Genomic DNA, 16,230 nt, shown 5'->3' with positions numbered 1-16,230 from the left:
AAGAAAAGATTGAAACTTGGTGTTTGCTGATTTTCTTTGAATCTTCTCTTCCGCAGTACTTAAATTATTTATTCGGCAGGTTTGGATTAAACAATGGGTATGAAGAAAAAGTAATTACAAGAAGTCAAAAGTGTTGGCGTTCATGTCAATTCCTTGTAAAACCACAAATCCAAGTAGCTGTCTCCTCGACAAGGTTTTATGGTCGCCATGAACTATTACTGCGTGTACGTAATATAATTCTTCTAAAATATTATTAAAAAATAAAATGATACTATAAAACTTGAAATTGGGCAACAGAGGTGGCAACAGTTTGCATTTTACAGAGAGACCTGGTTGATTTTGATTTTTAGAAAGTAGAGAAAAAATTCATTGATGATTTTGTCAGTGACAATTTCACGTATGGACTATAAATTAGTGAAAAATATTAGCAAATTTAATTTAAGCATATTGAATTATTATAATATAAGTTGACAAAACTACCCATTTGACAAATCTTTTGATATATGAAGACAACAAACATATAACCTTTAAATTATTGCTCAATTTTGATATATTTAACCATTCATGGAGTGTAAATATCACCACCTGCATGAACAAACTTGTAAAACTGAAGTTCAATTCCATTGGATTGAGAAAGCACTTGACTAATAGACCAACAAAACCTTTTTAAAAGTATTTATTTCACCTGTTAAAAAACAACAGTTACTCAACTTTGTGTCAAAATTTCATAATAACAATACACTTCAATAATTTAGGAGTTAACCGAGTTTGCATTTGGAATAGGACAGTTACAGGTTCAAGTTACTGAGTCACTAAACTTTTTTGAAAGTAAAGAGAGTAAAGTTTAAGTAAGATCGTCCTCCTCCAGTTCTTTAGCCTTTACCGCTTCCTTCACTCTCAATAGAAGTGTTGTCTTCCAAGCATCCTGGGGGGCAAACAAGCACTTTATAAGGACAACAAAAGTAATATTTTGTGCAGATGACTTGGTTTAACGAAAATCACTTTAGACTGAGAAACTTAGACAAGAATAAATCAATGGCTACCAACACAGGAAAAAGGTATCAAAAAACAAAACGAAGCCTATAGATATCCTTATTTATCTGAACCTACAAATTGTAGGTCCTCTCACCTTTTCTCATAGATCTACCATTTCTTTGGTTATTTTTTTTTAGTAGGAACCGATCGAATTCAAGTCCCCTCTACCAGATATTATGAAGTAAGCTGGACCACTTGGTCTGGCCTTAGGGGACACCCCTCCTCGGTGCAATGGAGGTCGCCAACCAAGCCATGGGCTACCCGTTGGCCGTTGATCCCACCCAGGCAAGTATAGATCTACCTAAAAGGTTGAATATACACCATGCTCAAAACATGCAAGTGCCCAATCCGAGTCAACAGTCAGAAAGTTGCCACCTAGCATTTTCTTGCCATGATAATTTTAGTCGATTCATTCTTATAGATTAATGCTTGGTAAATCAAGTTCTCAATGAGTTGCAATGAAATAAAATGCATGTCATCCCAGGATTCTGAAGCCATGGAAATATATTCAATCCCAAGTTATGAAACAAATTCAGCCGTATCTGTTTGAATGAAATTCTCCATGGCTCTTGCTAGTACGAAATATAGAATGTGTATTTTCAGATACAACACCTGTGAGATTGTCTATTCACTTACCAGTTGAGTCATGCTATCGAATTCCTTTACAGCATCAGTGAACTTTGCAACATTTTCCTCGTCAACAGCAGCAGCTAATTCCTGTGATAGACAGAGAAAAATTATATAAGATATTTCATTTAGTGGAAACAAAATTAAAGATGAGGGGTAATGATAAAATTTAATGTTTGAATCTCTTTCTCTTCTTCAAATTTTTGTGTATATATATATAATATAACTATATAAATATATTGAATATAAGAGATTTATGATTAATAATATATATTTTATAAACAAGATATTTCAAGTTAAACATTTAGAACATCTGACATATATATTTCAAAAATATCCATGTAAAATAGCTTGTCTTTAAACAATCATTCCAGCTCATACTCATTTACACTCAAGCTCAGCTTTGTGCAAATAACAGTCCTCCGAATGGTTGTGCCACTTGATTTTGACTGCATTCGATTGCTTGCACTGTTTTAATCAAGAACAAATAATTATTGCAACTTTGCTGCTTGAACAGACGTCTGCCAAGACAGGAAACTATTTTAAATTTTTGAAACTTTACTTCGTGACAATTTATTCAATCACCTCCAGACTTGTAACCTGATGGCTTTTCAATCCTAACAAAAAGGTTTACCCTGGATAATATGTAATCACCTCAAAATGACACATATTTAAGTAAACCAAAAGGCAAAACCAATGTTTAAGAGCAATGACATACCACTAGCAATTTGTACGCACGTGTTCCTGAAAATGTAGGATCTAGTTCCTTCAAAACAAGAAGAAAATGTGTTTACTTAGCACAAAAATTGAATAAGGAGTAAACTTGCTAATCAAAAAGAAGAAAACGCAAGTACCTGGTACCGCTCTAAGGCATTGTTGATTGCAACAAAATCACCCCTGCAGAGTTGACAAATGCCAGCGTTTAGAAGGTGTCCTTTAACTCCATACTTCAACAAGTTATTACTGAGCGACTGTCTTGTTATATCTTCATAAATCTCAATTGCCTTTTGGTATCTGAGGAAAGAATGCCTGTTAAGTTTTTCAACCAAAATGTGCAAACTATATGCAACATAATTCAACAAAAATAAGAATGTCAGACTCGAATGCATGATCTGTCAGTCAGTCTTATGGGTTATTTTTATTCTCAAATAAATAAAGTGAGGAAAAGATGACCAGATGGAAAGAAAACGGCAAGGGTGACTCATATCGTATTGAACAATTAATGCTGTGAGCAAGAGAGATGAAGTTGAAAAACAGGATGCACGATATTGACATGCAATTATTGGTTAAGGTACTTCAGAAAAGAACCAAACAAACAAGAGCCATTATCTTTAAATAATAGTCTCTGCAATCATGAAATCGTGCAACTAAGCAGAAAGAATGGACATACTTAACTGTTCGAGTCGAGCAGCAAATTCTGCAATTTTTTGCTTACACTGATTTGCAGAACTTGTTGCTTCTTCACTTTCGAAGAGATCAGCAGCTTTATCATAGTAATCAATAGCCTTTTCCAAGTTTTGCTCTTGTTCATACAACTCTGCAATTTCCTGGCAAAGTGCAAAACAGTTACCACACACTTATTCTCTGTCCTCTGATCACCAGGTTTTGTGAATGTAACAATATTATGTTACCCAGTGACATTATTGCAACATTCATTGGTTTAGGTAAGGGACTCTAACTGTTTGATTCATCATACTATGGTTATGAAATATCACTCAGCAATGATTGATAATATGTTTCTTATGTGTTACCTTGAAATATCTGGCGGACATATTAAGCCTTCCAATATCCAAAAATAAATTTACAGATTGCTCCAAACAAGCTACTGACTCTGCAAAGCATACAAATGTCTGTGGGCATCTTCTAAACTTGAAAATGTAAAGTGATAATCGAAGAAAACCATATATTCGGAGGGTGAGGGAAGCAAATATTAATAAACGAAATTAAAAGGTCAAGGAAATTATATGTGGGATCAACCACATTTCCGTTATCCTTGACACGGCATATATATAACTTGAAATAACCAAAATTTGAAGATTAGAAAAAATAGAGCTGAACTAGGCATATATAGACCTTTTGTGTTGATTTTTTTATAGCAATGAGCAGCTTCAGCGTAAGCATTAGCAGCTTCATGCTTGCTATCCGACTGCAAACATTAATTGGAAAAGCATAAGGTCAAGGACAGGTTCAGAGGAAGGAAGCAAGATACTGCCTTGCAGCACAGCACATGCCATGCCATGATTTCACCTTCAAGTAACAGTTTGCCAACTTAACATACACTGCTCCAGCTCGATCCCCTGAAATAAAAGATTTTTGAAACGATTAATTAAGACCAGCAACAAGGAAAATATTCCCCGAGAAGCAAAATTTGTAAGTCAAAATTTTTAAGTATGCTTCACTCAACAAAACTTCGGATTATTAAAGATTCTATTAAGTAGTGAATTCAATAAATCGAGAATGGCTAAAAATAACCTATATTTGGTACAGAAGTATATAAAACAACCTGAGCTTGCATTCGCGTGATAACCAAACACTCCAAACTCGCAAATGTAATTCAACAGGCATAACTATTCACTAAAACCGTAACATATTCACAAGGAAAATATCCTTTGGTGCAATTTTTTCGTATCATGCAAAACAACGGTTGCCGGAAATTCTAAAGAACTTTCACAAATATCCCTTTTTATCAAAACGTAAAATGCATTGCAAACGCCTAATCCATTCACAGAAAAATCGAACACCAGCCATTCATCCAAATTCTTAAACATAAGCATACGTAACAAAACTCCCCCAAACCAGTCTAAGCATTTCAGAATCAGAACCACATAAAAAATAAAAAGAAAACAGATTTAAAATACAAAAAAAAAATGACCGATTAACATACAAAAACGATGCAAATACAAACGTAGACGTAAATGTATTACATGATTTGGAAAGTTTGTAGGCATTGGCGGCCTTTTCGAACAAATCAGCGGCGTCCTCATATTTGGAGCCGAGAAGACCCCAGCCGCCGAGCTTTTTCTCGGCTTGCTGCTCGAATTCTTCTGCTCTTGCTGTCTGATCCCCCATAACTTTTTTTTTTTTTTTTTGCTTTTTTCACGATAATTGGTGGTGGCCTGTTATGCTTCTCTTGAAGGAACGTAGAAAAAAAATGTGTACGCAATATTATAAATAAAAGATAATCACAAAACTCACATTATTTAAAATATATATATATATATATATATATTTATTTAAAAATTATTTATCAACTTTGTATCACAACTAATTAAATATATATTTTTAATCTTTGTTTACACTTTTTAATTTTTAAATGACTATATAGTACAGACTAAAAATCTTTGTGAGACGGGTCAATCCTACCGATATTCACAATAAAAAGTAATATTTTTCATGAATGACCTAAATAAGATATGTCTCACAAAATACGACCCGTGAGACCGTCTCACACAAATTTTTGCTTTGATTTTATAATCTCTAGATTTTTCACACAAAGTTTATTCAATACGAAAAATTTAATTTGTATGCATATATCGCATGTCAAGGATCTGATATAGCACATACTATTTAATTAACCACTATTATTATTCATTATATTATTTATAATTTTTGTATCTATTTTTGAAAATGATAATTTCTATCAATAGGATAATACTAAAATAACTTTTTTTTAAAATCATGTAATATAGTATAAACTTTTAGAGTAGCATGGGACGCATTCTTGATCGATTACTATTTCCAGTAGTTCATAATAAATATTAGAAAAAGTTAACATCCTTGAAAATTGCTAATAATAATTTAATGAAAACTTCTTTATTCTTATAGTTTAATCCAAGAAGACACTGATTTGATGGATCAATGGAGTATAAACATATTACATTGGTTGAAATTTATATGCTAGACATCAATTTAAAGTATTTGTTAAAAAATTATTTGCAATAAAAACTATAGATTTAGCTTTATAAACAAATTCTTCAACATTATAAGTACGAACGTAACACAGATCCAAAATTTTGAGCCCAGAAATGCTGGTTCAAATCCTGCTAGCAGCTCAAGCGGATTGAAGGCTAAGGCAATGCTCTTGTTGACAAAGAAGGTCTAAAAAGGCAACAAGTCAATTTATAATGTTACTTCAATAACTTATCTTTTTTTTTTTTTCAATTTTAATTAATTTTCACTTATATGCTCATATGACGTCGAAAAATACCGACGAGCCCAATGTCATGTCAGCATTATAATAGAAAAAACTATAATTAAAAAAAAAGTGCAAATTAGTAAACTGAAATTACAAATAGATTTATAAAACGACCAAAATGAAAAAAGTGCAAAGTGTAAAATCCAAAAATGTTACTCTCGATATTACATTAACATTAAAAGAAATGAAAAAAGCACTTGAATCGGGTGATTGATACTATTGGGGAAGTTTCATCATATTTCACCACAAAAGTTGATGTCTCATGCATGTACCACATATTGAAACAGAACATCACAGAGAAATGGAGGAAGAACAACCAAGTAAATCTACGAAAATTAGAAAATAAACTTCATCGCACAAGCCTGGAACGTTGTGCATTTTTCTATTCTTGTAAGAATCCTAAACCAGGAGTCAGCTATCCAAATGATCATAAATGAATGCGTAGATTCAGTGTAAACATTGAGTAACTTTCTGGCTGGCGGTTTAAATTCTAACCATCGGGCCTCAGGAAGGGATATCATGTCTCAAGTCTCGAAATCTAGTAAGCAAGTTCAACTTATAATTCTCTATTTCAGTATACTCAACAGAATCCGGGGTGGACCTGATGATGGGGATTGCTCCAGCTTCATGTAAAGCACCGGCAGCTTCATCTACAATACGAGAGAAAAAATGGAGGTGGGGTCAAATTTTACTTATTATTCACATTTCTTGGAGCATTTCCTCCTATCATAACCAACAAAAAGAGGATACCAGCAACTACAAAAGAAAAACAAAAGTGGGATGCTCCCAAAATGTCCAGGTGGCATAGAAGCCACAGTAAATCATAATTAAGTATCTATCAAGTAGAAGAGTAGCGTTAAAGAACGCTTGAACTCATTCTCATGATCTGCATCATCTCTGAATCAATCACTTCCACCCGTCTCTGATTTTCGTAACAAAAAGAGAGAGAGAAGGAGCTAGATTCGACTGCTTTAAATTCTAGGGCAACACCTGGATTCTCCTTTCTAATGTTAAACAGTCTACAGTGTGAAATACCTCCCTCTGTTTTCTTCCAACATCGTTTAATGAAAAAATTTCTGATATACATGCCGGGTCCGACAGAAACGCAGATTTAAGTCAATTGTGTTTATATAGCAATATCTCAACACATCATTCAGCAACCTTTGCAAACACATAATTTTGGCATCTGCATTTTGTTTCTTTCGTTAGTCAAAATTGGTACATGTTCTATTTAGTAAAAGGGATAGAACCCATAGATCCTCGACACAGTTACTATAACGGGACACTTTGAAATTGCAGCAAGAAAAATAATTTAAGGCTTTTCAGTGATGGCAAAGTATGCAGAGGGGTGGACGTACAGAGAAAAAAAAAAGTGGATTAAGTTGAACGGTGCTCCAATTTTCATATTCAATGCAAAATTCTTTTCCAGCAACCTACAGAAACCCTGTTTGAATTCCTAGACAACAAAGAGGAAACTCCGAGCACAAGAGCTTTTTTTTTCAGACTTGGATGTACAAGGGAAATGTGTTTTCTACACCCAAGCATGGTTTTTTAAGCGAAAATTCAATGTCTATGCTCAGAGAAAATTCCATATTCAATTCTACCAAAGATGTGGAGTTCCCCCCATGCTTGATCGTTCCAAAATCAAAATGCACAACAGAATAGTGAGGTCTGACCTGACTTTGAGATGGCAACAAGAGCCTTCAATGCTTCTTTTCGAGTTCGATCATCTTTGGCAGACCCTAACATATTTACAAGCTCCTGAGCTCCACCCATTTCAACTATTTTCATTCTTCTTTTGTCTGGTAATCAAAAGGGAAGAAGATAAGGACCATCATAACACAAGCAGCAGTACTTCTTTCAAATTAAGCTGTCAAGCAAAGACCAAGGAAATCGGTCTCCACGATCGAGACACGTATTATCCCTCTCTGCAGGGTTCATAATTACAGCTTGATGTGCACAGAGCACAAAATGCCAGCTTGACATCCTACTTTTAACTTTAATACTTAGGTGTACAGTTTTTCAAATTGTGAGTCTTTCATTTTGTAGGTCTCTCAGCATCATGAGAACAAGTGGAATTCTCATTCTTTCAGCACTAGATGCTAGTTAGAACCTTCATGATGATAGGATGAAATGTAAAAGTTATCTTTCAAGCTGTAAGTGGAAGATCTTGTGCAAAAAATTTAAGATCTTCGACGGACACAACTTATCCACAGAAATTCAAGTTTCCTCATAATTTTTTATGTAGCCAATAAAGACCTCCGACTTGGCACTCTATCCCAAAAAGTTCACATTAGCATGTTATTAAACACCTCCAGAAATATATTACCATCTATAGCAAATCGAGCTAATCTTGATGCTCCCATTCTTTTAAACAATGGATCCTTCACTTGTAAAAGTGATACAGACTGCTGCATTAAATTATCACCTACAGAAGATTGGAAACATGAACATCGGAGATTGTCATTAATATAAAATGCTAACTCGGTTTTGATTGATCGATCATACCCATGTACGGAAACAACTGATAGCCCACAGCTGCTGCAGTGCCAGCGAATATTAGTTTCAACAGCCATCCTACCTTTCTTTCTGCCTCCTCTTCAATTGATCTTTCATCTACAACGAGGTCATGATTTGTTTTTTCATAAACAAAGAAAATATATAGATACAAAAGCCAACTAATTTCGCACTGAAATAAATGCAAACATACTATTAAACATTTACCCCATTCAAACCACACCACCAAATGCCAAAGAAGAAAGAACAAAAACATAATGAAAGGGATAAAATAACAAGCAAAAGTTGCAAAAAAAACCACAACACTTAAGAATGTGTAAAAGGATAAGTCAACCTGAATACAGAAAATGTTGGAGAAGTTCAACACCGTGAAACAATCAAAATTCAAATGGTTAATGGAGGTTCGTAAATAAAAAGTCTGGTAGTATGTGAAACCCTGAGGCATTTTTTCTACTGCCAGAACTACAGTCTTTAAAGCTCATATCCATTCATCGAAAAGGCATTGCACATTTCCTCTTTGACTCTTGGTTAAAAGTTAAAACTGAATTTTAAAGAGTAGCTTTGCAGTGGCAACACATGGTTTCATTACTCGTTTTTTAGTTTATACCTTGAAAGAATTTCAGCACCATAATGCCCTACGGGCTCCACTAAAAATGTTAATTTCACAGTTGTTTATGATCGGTCCAATGTAAGTCCCACGAATAGAAATTTTGGGTTGACAAGTACTAATCGAGTCCATACCAGTCACAAATTTCTTTCCAAAATCAATGGCATATAAGAAGCTATATGCTGAAACCACGTTACAGAAAGAGGAACACATACCGTGAAATTAACACAAGATTCGGCAATTAACAAGCAAGGCAATACAAACTTTAAAAGCTCGAATGATCATTGCTTAGCGAAAGGCCGTAAAAGGGATCCGTCAAAATAAATTACAATCACAAAATTGGTGGATCAATTCCATCTTCAATAAGCCCAAAAAAACTAGCAAAAACGTCAAATACCATGTACGTACCTCCTTTATAAGATGAAGAAAAATTCCGATATTGCAAATTCGCTGGGTTCCTTCTGTAAAAATGCTGCATTACAGTCATAAAACCCCAAAAGATTAGAAAAATGTCGAAAAAATAGTACGAAACAGCAATAATCGGACATCGGACGGCCGATGGTCAAAAATTTCAGAAGCTTAGCTGGACTCACAGAGCGTATGGTGGTTGCTAATGTGCGCATGATGCGAGTTGAAGGGCTGTGACGAACACCCAGTAGTATTGGACGCCTGCCAAATCCGGAGACAAATCGATCCTCTCGGTTTTTTATACCCTCGGAAATTTGAAAATTTTAAGGCTGTGTTTGGCGCAGATTTTCTTTATTATGAATATATTTAGGACACTCCAAAATTTATTAGTTATTATATTTCAACTTACTTTTTTTATCTAATTAATTATTAATATTAAATTTTATTTAATTATCAAAATCTACATAACTATTATAATAATTATATTTTAAGATTTAATAATAAATTTTATCTTATATAATAATAATAGTAAACTCATTCTTTAATTAATATAAATCATAATACAACTTGAATTTTGGCAGAACAAATAAATCTGTTTTAATTTCAATAGTCAATTGAATCAAATTAAGCTTGAACAGTAATTTGTTTAACCTGATATATATTGATCTATAAAAATTTTAAATTAATTTTTAATTTATTTAAAAATTTTATGTTGCAAAAATATTAAAGTTTTAAAAGTAAAAATATTCTTAAAACTATTGTTTTAAATAATATAATAAAAATATATATTTTTATATGTGAGTAAGAGTAATTAATTTTGGTGCAAAAACTTGTGTGAGACGGTTTCACGAGTCGTATTTTGTGAGATGGATCTTTTATTTGAGTCATCCATGAAAAAATATTACTTTATATACTAAAAGTATTACTTTTTATTGTGAATATCGACATAATTGACCCGTCTCACAGATAAAGATTCGTAAGACCATCTTACAAAAAATCTACTCTAATTTCGGTATATCGAAATTTAATACACCCCGATATTTAATGTATTTTGTAGGGGAAAAAAGTTAACAAAAATTTTATGCATCCCTACCAAAACTTGGGAACATTTTGTTAGTTTATATTTTATTCGTGTGGTAAAAAAAATTAAGGCAAAATTTTAAGAACAAAATTCTACAAAATCAGAAAAGATAGGGTAAAGTTGTCTATTAATTAATTAACTAATAAGATGACACTTTTTGAAATATAAATAACTCCCTCAATGTGTTTAAATATAAAAAACCCCTTGTTTTGTGATACGGATATTCTAATACGTAAAATCAAATAAAATAGGTGTGCGACAACTGGTTCACAGAACTCCGATTTAATCAATCACAGATTCTGGTACTACGCCTGAATCAATTCCTGGTCGAGGAACCACTTTACTTCCTGCATGATAATATTTAAGAAAAAAAATTAATAGAAAATTTTGGATAACATAGCCCTTTTCATAGTTCAACTATTACTTGGGTAGCCAAAAAAAAAAAAAAACTAATTACTTGGACAGATATCAGTCACAGAGAACTTGATGACAACTTCTCCTTCATAACTGCTAAAAACATTTAGTAAACAAGTTGATGCAGCGTTTTTCCATTAATTATGTTATTTTCATTTTTTAGAAATGCGAGTACACATTGGCCTGTGCACGAAATTATATACCACAATCGAGTCTTGTGGCATGTTTGTGTATCGCGATTAAAAGCTCTGATCATATCCAAGTTGGAACATTTTTCTAAAATCCAATCTGGTAGTCTCAGATGGCAATGCATCAAATTTCAGCACGACTCTAGGCAGTAACTTAATCTTCAAGCTCATAACTTTATTTCTGCGTATTAACTAATCATTAGGGGAAAAATAAAGGGGAAAGACTGCCAATTTTTGGCCAGAACAGTTGAACCTTCGAGCGCTTGACGAGACCAAAATGAAAACAGCAGAAATAAATGACTAAAATAGTGACACCCCTATAACACACAAACATTTGAAATAAACGTTCAATTATATTTCAATAAAAGAAACATTAATATCTATAGCTTTGCTAATCTATGCACAAAAAAGGTCAGTTTCGTGCCTACAAAAAACTAAGAAATATATGATATCAATGTAACAATCATGGCCAGCAATTCATGCTCCAGACACAAGTACAAATTCAATCATATAAGTAAGCAAACTAACCTGCCACTCTTTTTTGATGGAATAACTAACCCTCTTTTCTCAAGGCTCTTGAATCGATCTCGCGCGAGGGTGCAACAGCCCTACAATCCAAAACACACCAAACACAAAGTCAGCCAACTACTCGATGCTCTTTGTTGTAAAGTTGACAGAAAATCAAGATGGAAAAAATTACAACCTTCAACTTCCGAAGTGAACCAGTTTTCTCCTCAGATAAGAGGACTTGGAGAGGAGCAGGCTCAAATCTGAAACAGGAAATACAATTATGCTTGAGTCTGTTTTCCATGTTTAAAGGTTTGATAACGTAAAAGAGTATACCCATTGTTATTAAGCGCACAAGATGTACATATGTCCTACAGTGCATTTGTGACAAATTTTTATTTATACGTTTAGTTTTGGAGTATTAAGCCTTGGTGTATTTCTCTTCGCTAACACAGTGCACTGGCTGAATACAATGTCGGTGCAAAAATAAATACAACTTAGGGTACAAGTGTTAGATGCAATTCATGCATCATTGCTTTGCAGAAAGCTTGAAAGTACAGAACCAACACTATAGAGGGTGCATCCATGTTCATGAAGTTATGCCAACTGGCATATGTAAAAGGTGCAAAGAAAGTTAAGAAATGACACATTTAGAACTGCATACTTATATTTTCCCATGCGTGGTGGCCGAGCCTTCAGTCTTTCTTGTTTAGCAACATTGCGACGGATATTTCTCTTATGCTTTTCTTCATCCTCATCAGCTATTTCTTCAAATATGTCGCTTAATCTGTTTTAAAAAGGAAAACCTAATAAAATACTTGCAAATTCTGAATAACTAGAGGAATATTGGCAGAAAATTGTCCAGTAGATACCTGTCAATATCCTGTGAAATTACCCCAGCTTTTTTGGCTTCTGCTTCTAATTTCAATCGTTCCTTCCGCCTAAGCCTCCGATTCAATTCAACTCTTGTTACCCTTTTGGTTTTTTGAAGCCTGTGGGTTTTCCAGAGACAAGAAAAAATTAACAGAATACATTATTCGGGGGGAGAAGAACCGGAGAAAGGAATCTAATATGAAAAAATCTCCTGCATAAAGTTGGAACATCATATGGAAAAAGAAGAAAAATCCAAAAGATAAATCAGTGTACAAAACAGAATAGCTTAACAATACATGACCTCTTTTCTGGATTTGCCTCCTCAGAATCTATAATATTTTCACATTGGACGTCATTTTCATCATCTACTCCATGATCCGCCTCAAGGAAATATTTCTGATATAAAAAAATAATATTGATTCACAAGTGACCAGTTGACAGCATGTGGCAACTGAGAAAACAATTTCAAGTGATCATAGATAATTAGGTAAGAGGATTAACATCTTCTTCATCAATCGCTTGCCCAGGAACTAATATAGGAACAGGCTCTGGTCCCAATTCATGTTGATAAATCTTCTGCATTTCATCTGCCACGGCACGAGCTAATGCTTCCTGTGGATGCAATCAATAGAATAAAGTTATATCATGGTCAACCAGGGAGGAAAAATCAGGAGTGCAATAGACTAAAATAAAACATATAGAATAAATAACCTGATGGGTCTCAGGGTCTGGATTGAATGAGCATCCAGAAGGTTCGACCTCAACAGCAGGTATAAGGGAAGGCTTGGGTTTCTGTCATTCTAACACCAGTTAACCAACAGAGGCCGCAAATGTAAAAATTTCTATTGAATTAAAATGGCAAATCATTAAGAGTTCAGGGCAAATTTATTTTACCCTTCTAATTCTGACACAGTCTTCACCTGTAAGGATAAAACAATGGCTCCATCAGAAATCACATTCAGACATTAAAATTCATAAGATATATATTTCATCAACTAATTATAAACATACTACCTTTTTCTCCCCATAAATCAACTATGCTAGAATCAGCAGCAGTTTCATTCTGCCATCATTTTGTAAATGAAAAGTATTAATCAATCAACATATTAAATTAGACGCATAAGTCACTCCAAAAGATATTTAAAAAGTTTTCGAACAATTGCTAACCTTTGAGCAATCCTCCGCATCAGCTTCATCAGTCTGAATAGCTTTACCACTTTTCGTGGATTTTTTCTTTTTCTGTATGGACGATGGAACAGGTTGAACAAACGGGTTCCTTTGCAACACACTATCACAATGCAATACTTTTTCTCGTCTTTTCTCAATCTTCCTCTTAACAGAAAGATCTGCAGTTGCATTTTAATTAATGAAATTACATTATCCAAAACATTCTCTACCGTTACACTTGCACACTTTGTTATTCATATGTAGCGAGTAACAAAAATTGACGAGAAACACCACACTGTAAATAATATTTTGCAATCAATAACTCGGCCCCATAATTTATTGTTGGATGACTTAATCCATATTAGGCAAAAGTTAAATATTTTTGAAAAAGGTACAAATAAAATTTGAAACTTTTTTCCGCGACAACACTAACTGTCATTCAGGAGGTCAAAATTCGAGATGCTTCAGACTCGCACCATATACCAAACTGAAGTTCAATTCCCCGAATACATAATAAAATCCTTAAAACACCACAAATTGGAACAGTAAATTATAACAAATTCAACGACCAACGGCCATGAACGAGATCATTAAAGCTTTTACCTCTGGATTTGTCGACGAAATAAAGTGAATCACCGGGAATATCCGCCAAGGACCCACCAGACAGCGCGTCTTTGGTGGATTTTTCGAAGTAATCTTCAAAGTCTTCGGTGCTTATGTTTGCCCTCCAAGCCTTCTTTCCTTTCCTCGAGCTCTTAGCTTGCTTGCCCATCTTTCCCGTCGCTGGTCCAATTCTCGCTCTCCGGAAGCTTGTGTGTGCAGCTGAAGAAACCCTAGATGCTGAATGTACCCGGGTTACTTAGGCATTGCTTGGATTCATTTGTTCATGTAATCTCGGATTTTTTAAATAAAATATTATATAATATAAATAATAACAAATAACAAAACATCCGATAATAAAAATTTATTTACAATAAGGTAGGAGCTATAGTTCAAACCCGGGCCACGTGAAAAGTTAATTATTAATTTGTTAAGAAAATTCTTAATAAAAAATAATTTCAGAGATTATAAAAATAGAAAATATTAAAAGAAGGGACATGGGCTCCTTGAGATTAGTCAGTGATTTCGGCTTAGAGAGTCATTTCTCACATGTGGGTCGAGGAGAAAAAGGGCTCCGCGTGTACATGAGAGAAGCAAGGAGATCAACCTCTTTCAAATATATAACATGGATTCTTGCGATACAATGTAGTTGGACTCTCGTGCGATCCGAATGAATCATTCTTTTCGCATAGGAAAATATTTGTCTGCTAAGCAAGAGGATATAGCAAGTTGCAAATTCTGTCTCGGTAGGACATGTATTTCTATGAAATTCATAAATGAAGTAGTTAATGGTGAGTTTACCATTATCTTTTTTGTAGTGACGAATCTTATATGTGTTCTTAAGAAAAAGAATTGTCCATTTTTCAAGGTCTCAAAGGGGCGTGGAAACACATAAGAACTCTTGAATGTAAATGGAAAAGAGATGTAACTCCAGTTCTTTCAGAATCGTCAGTCATTAATATTTCCGATAGGGGCAGTTGACAATTGAATCCGATTTTGACCATTATTTTACTATCCGTAATAGTGCGGAAAAAAAAGACCCGGCTCTAAGTTGTTCAAGAATAGTGGCGTTGAGTTTTTCGACCCTTTGACTTTGGATTAGTCAGTTCTATTTCTCGATGGGGGCAGGGAAGAGATCTAATTCAGTAGTTGAGTGTCACCTTGAAGTGGTGGAAGTCATCAGTTCGAGACTGATTATCCCTGAACCCAATGTGAGTTTTTCTATTTGGATTTGCTCTCCCGTCGTGAGTCAATGACAATGGATAAGAGGCTCATGGGATTGACGTAAGGGGGCAGGGATGGCTATATTTCTAGGAGCGAACTTTGGGCGAATATGAAGTGCACATATACAAGTTATGCCTTGGAATGACATACAATTCCGAATCCGCTTTGTCTACGAACAAAGAAGCTATGAGTGATGCAACTATAAATCTCACAGAGAGTTCGATCTTGGCTCAGGATGAACGCTGACGACATGCTTAACACATGCAAGTCGGACGAGAAGTGGTGTTTCCAGTGGCAGACGAGTGATTAACGAGTAAGAACATGCCGTTGGGAGAGGAACAACAACTGGAAACGACTGGATTTACCTGAAGAGCATATTTACCTAAACAAATAAAATTACCACGATAAGACATTCCCTTCATTCTTTTTCTATGTTGTTTACGGAATTTAGTTCTTTTGGGGTTATAGTTGATGGATGTTTTGAAATTCCATCTCTACTACAGAACTGGATGTGTGAGTTTCTTCTCATTCAGCTCCTCGCGAATAAAAGACTTCAAAATGAAATTTCACTTGAATTTGAATCTATATTAAATAGATACACATTGGAAGCTCCTGATTTCTTTTTTTTTTTAATTCATTTAATATTTAGTTCATTATGAATGAATAAACTAGTAATTCGTGAATAGTTTTGGTAAGGTTGTTTTTAACATTTTCAAATTGTCCTCACACTAACATACTAATAAAGTGTCAAATTTTTAATGTATAATGTCCGTCGCTCAGTGGATGA

General features: G+C 34.2%; 3 protein-coding genes across 4 annotated transcripts; all 3 read right to left on the bottom strand.

Annotated features, from left to right (window-relative positions):
- Nucleotides 1-711: 711 nt before the first annotated feature.
- On the bottom strand, nt 712-4,790 carry LOC142524665 (alpha-soluble NSF attachment protein-like). The gene is made up of 9 exons (XM_075628718.1): nt 4,587-4,790; nt 3,910-3,959; nt 3,736-3,808; nt 3,414-3,493; nt 3,058-3,209; nt 2,517-2,676; nt 2,381-2,428; nt 1,672-1,752; nt 712-925 (listed from the first exon to the last, which is right to left on the bottom strand). Exons 1-9 carry the CDS (start codon nt 4,729-4,731, stop codon nt 845-847), a joined length of 870 nt encoding a protein of 289 aa, XP_075484833.1. The 5' UTR covers nt 4,732-4,790; the 3' UTR covers nt 712-844.
- Nucleotides 4,791-6,067: 1,277 nt separating this feature from the next.
- LOC142525390 (uncharacterized) lies at nt 6,068-9,729 on the bottom strand. 2 transcript variants are annotated; one of them, XM_075629673.1, is made up of 6 exons: nt 9,575-9,729; nt 9,386-9,453; nt 8,366-8,466; nt 8,187-8,285; nt 7,534-7,659; nt 6,068-6,507 (listed from the first exon to the last, which is right to left on the bottom strand). In XM_075629673.1, exons 1-6 carry the CDS (start codon nt 9,602-9,604, stop codon nt 6,362-6,364), a joined length of 570 nt encoding a protein of 189 aa, XP_075485788.1. In that variant the 5' UTR covers nt 9,605-9,729; the 3' UTR covers nt 6,068-6,361. The 2 variants fall into 2 exon arrangements, with proteins under 2 accessions (XP_075485788.1, XP_075485787.1); XM_075629672.1 differs by having other exon boundaries at nt 8,366-8,473; nt 9,390-9,453.
- An 851-nt stretch (nt 9,730-10,580) lies between these two features.
- LOC142525157 (ribosome biogenesis protein NOP53-like) lies at nt 10,581-14,501 on the bottom strand. The gene is made up of 12 exons (XM_075629334.1): nt 14,223-14,501; nt 13,620-13,798; nt 13,467-13,515; nt 13,347-13,372; nt 13,164-13,244; nt 12,954-13,064; nt 12,754-12,848; nt 12,452-12,571; nt 12,244-12,366; nt 11,776-11,842; nt 11,601-11,680; nt 10,581-10,817 (listed from the first exon to the last, which is right to left on the bottom strand). Exons 1-12 carry the CDS (start codon nt 14,389-14,391, stop codon nt 10,811-10,813), a joined length of 1,107 nt encoding a protein of 368 aa, XP_075485449.1. The 5' UTR covers nt 14,392-14,501; the 3' UTR covers nt 10,581-10,810.
- Nucleotides 14,502-16,230: the final 1,729 nt, after the last annotated feature.

Source organism: Primulina tabacum, chromosome 14 (genome assembly GCF_025594145.1).
Source record: "Primulina tabacum isolate GXHZ01 chromosome 14, ASM2559414v2, whole genome shotgun sequence".
NCBI lineage: Eukaryota > Viridiplantae > Streptophyta > Magnoliopsida > Lamiales > Gesneriaceae > Primulina > Primulina tabacum.
The sequence above is the reverse complement of the archived record's forward strand: the minus strand, read 5'-3'. Positions and strand labels throughout refer to the sequence as shown.

What these genes read in the sequence shown, in the direction of transcription:
- LOC142524665 (XM_075628718.1), bottom strand. Translation starts at nt 4,731, where the DNA reads ATGGGGGATCAGACAGCAAGAGCAGAAGAATTCGAGCAGCAAGCCGAG. An exon ending in TGTCCGCCAGATATTTCAAG is followed by an intron (nt 3,210 to 3,413) that starts GTAACACATAAG and finishes GCACTTTGCCAG; the next exon opens with GAAATTGCAGAGTTGTATGA. An exon ending in TTTGCTGCTCGACTCGAACA is followed by an intron (nt 2,677 to 3,057) that starts GTTAAGTATGTC and finishes TTCTTTCCTCAG; the next exon opens with ATACCAAAAGGCAATTGAGA.
- LOC142525390 (XM_075629672.1), bottom strand. Translation starts at nt 9,604, where the DNA reads ATGCGCACATTAGCAACCACCATACGCTCT. An exon ending in TTCTTCATCTTATAAAGGAG is followed by an intron (nt 8,474 to 9,389) that starts GTACGTACATGG and finishes ACCTCGTTGTAG; the next exon opens with ATGAAAGATCAATTGAAGAG. An exon ending in TGTTGCCATCTCAAAGTCAG is followed by an intron (nt 6,508 to 7,533) that starts GTCAGACCTCAC and finishes CTCGTATTGTAG; the next exon opens with ATGAAGCTGCCGGTGCTTTA.
- LOC142525157 (XM_075629334.1), bottom strand. Translation starts at nt 14,391, where the DNA reads ATGGGCAAGCAAGCTAAGAGCTCGAGGAAAGGAAAGAAGGCTTGGAGG. An exon ending in AAGCGATTGATGAAGAAGAT is followed by an intron (nt 12,849 to 12,953) that starts GTTAATCCTCTT and finishes TTTTTATATCAG; the next exon opens with AAATATTTCCTTGAGGCGGA. An exon ending in GTTCACTTCGGAAGTTGAAG is followed by an intron (nt 11,681 to 11,775) that starts GTTGTAATTTTT and finishes TTTGGATTGTAG; the next exon opens with GGCTGTTGCACCCTCGCGCG.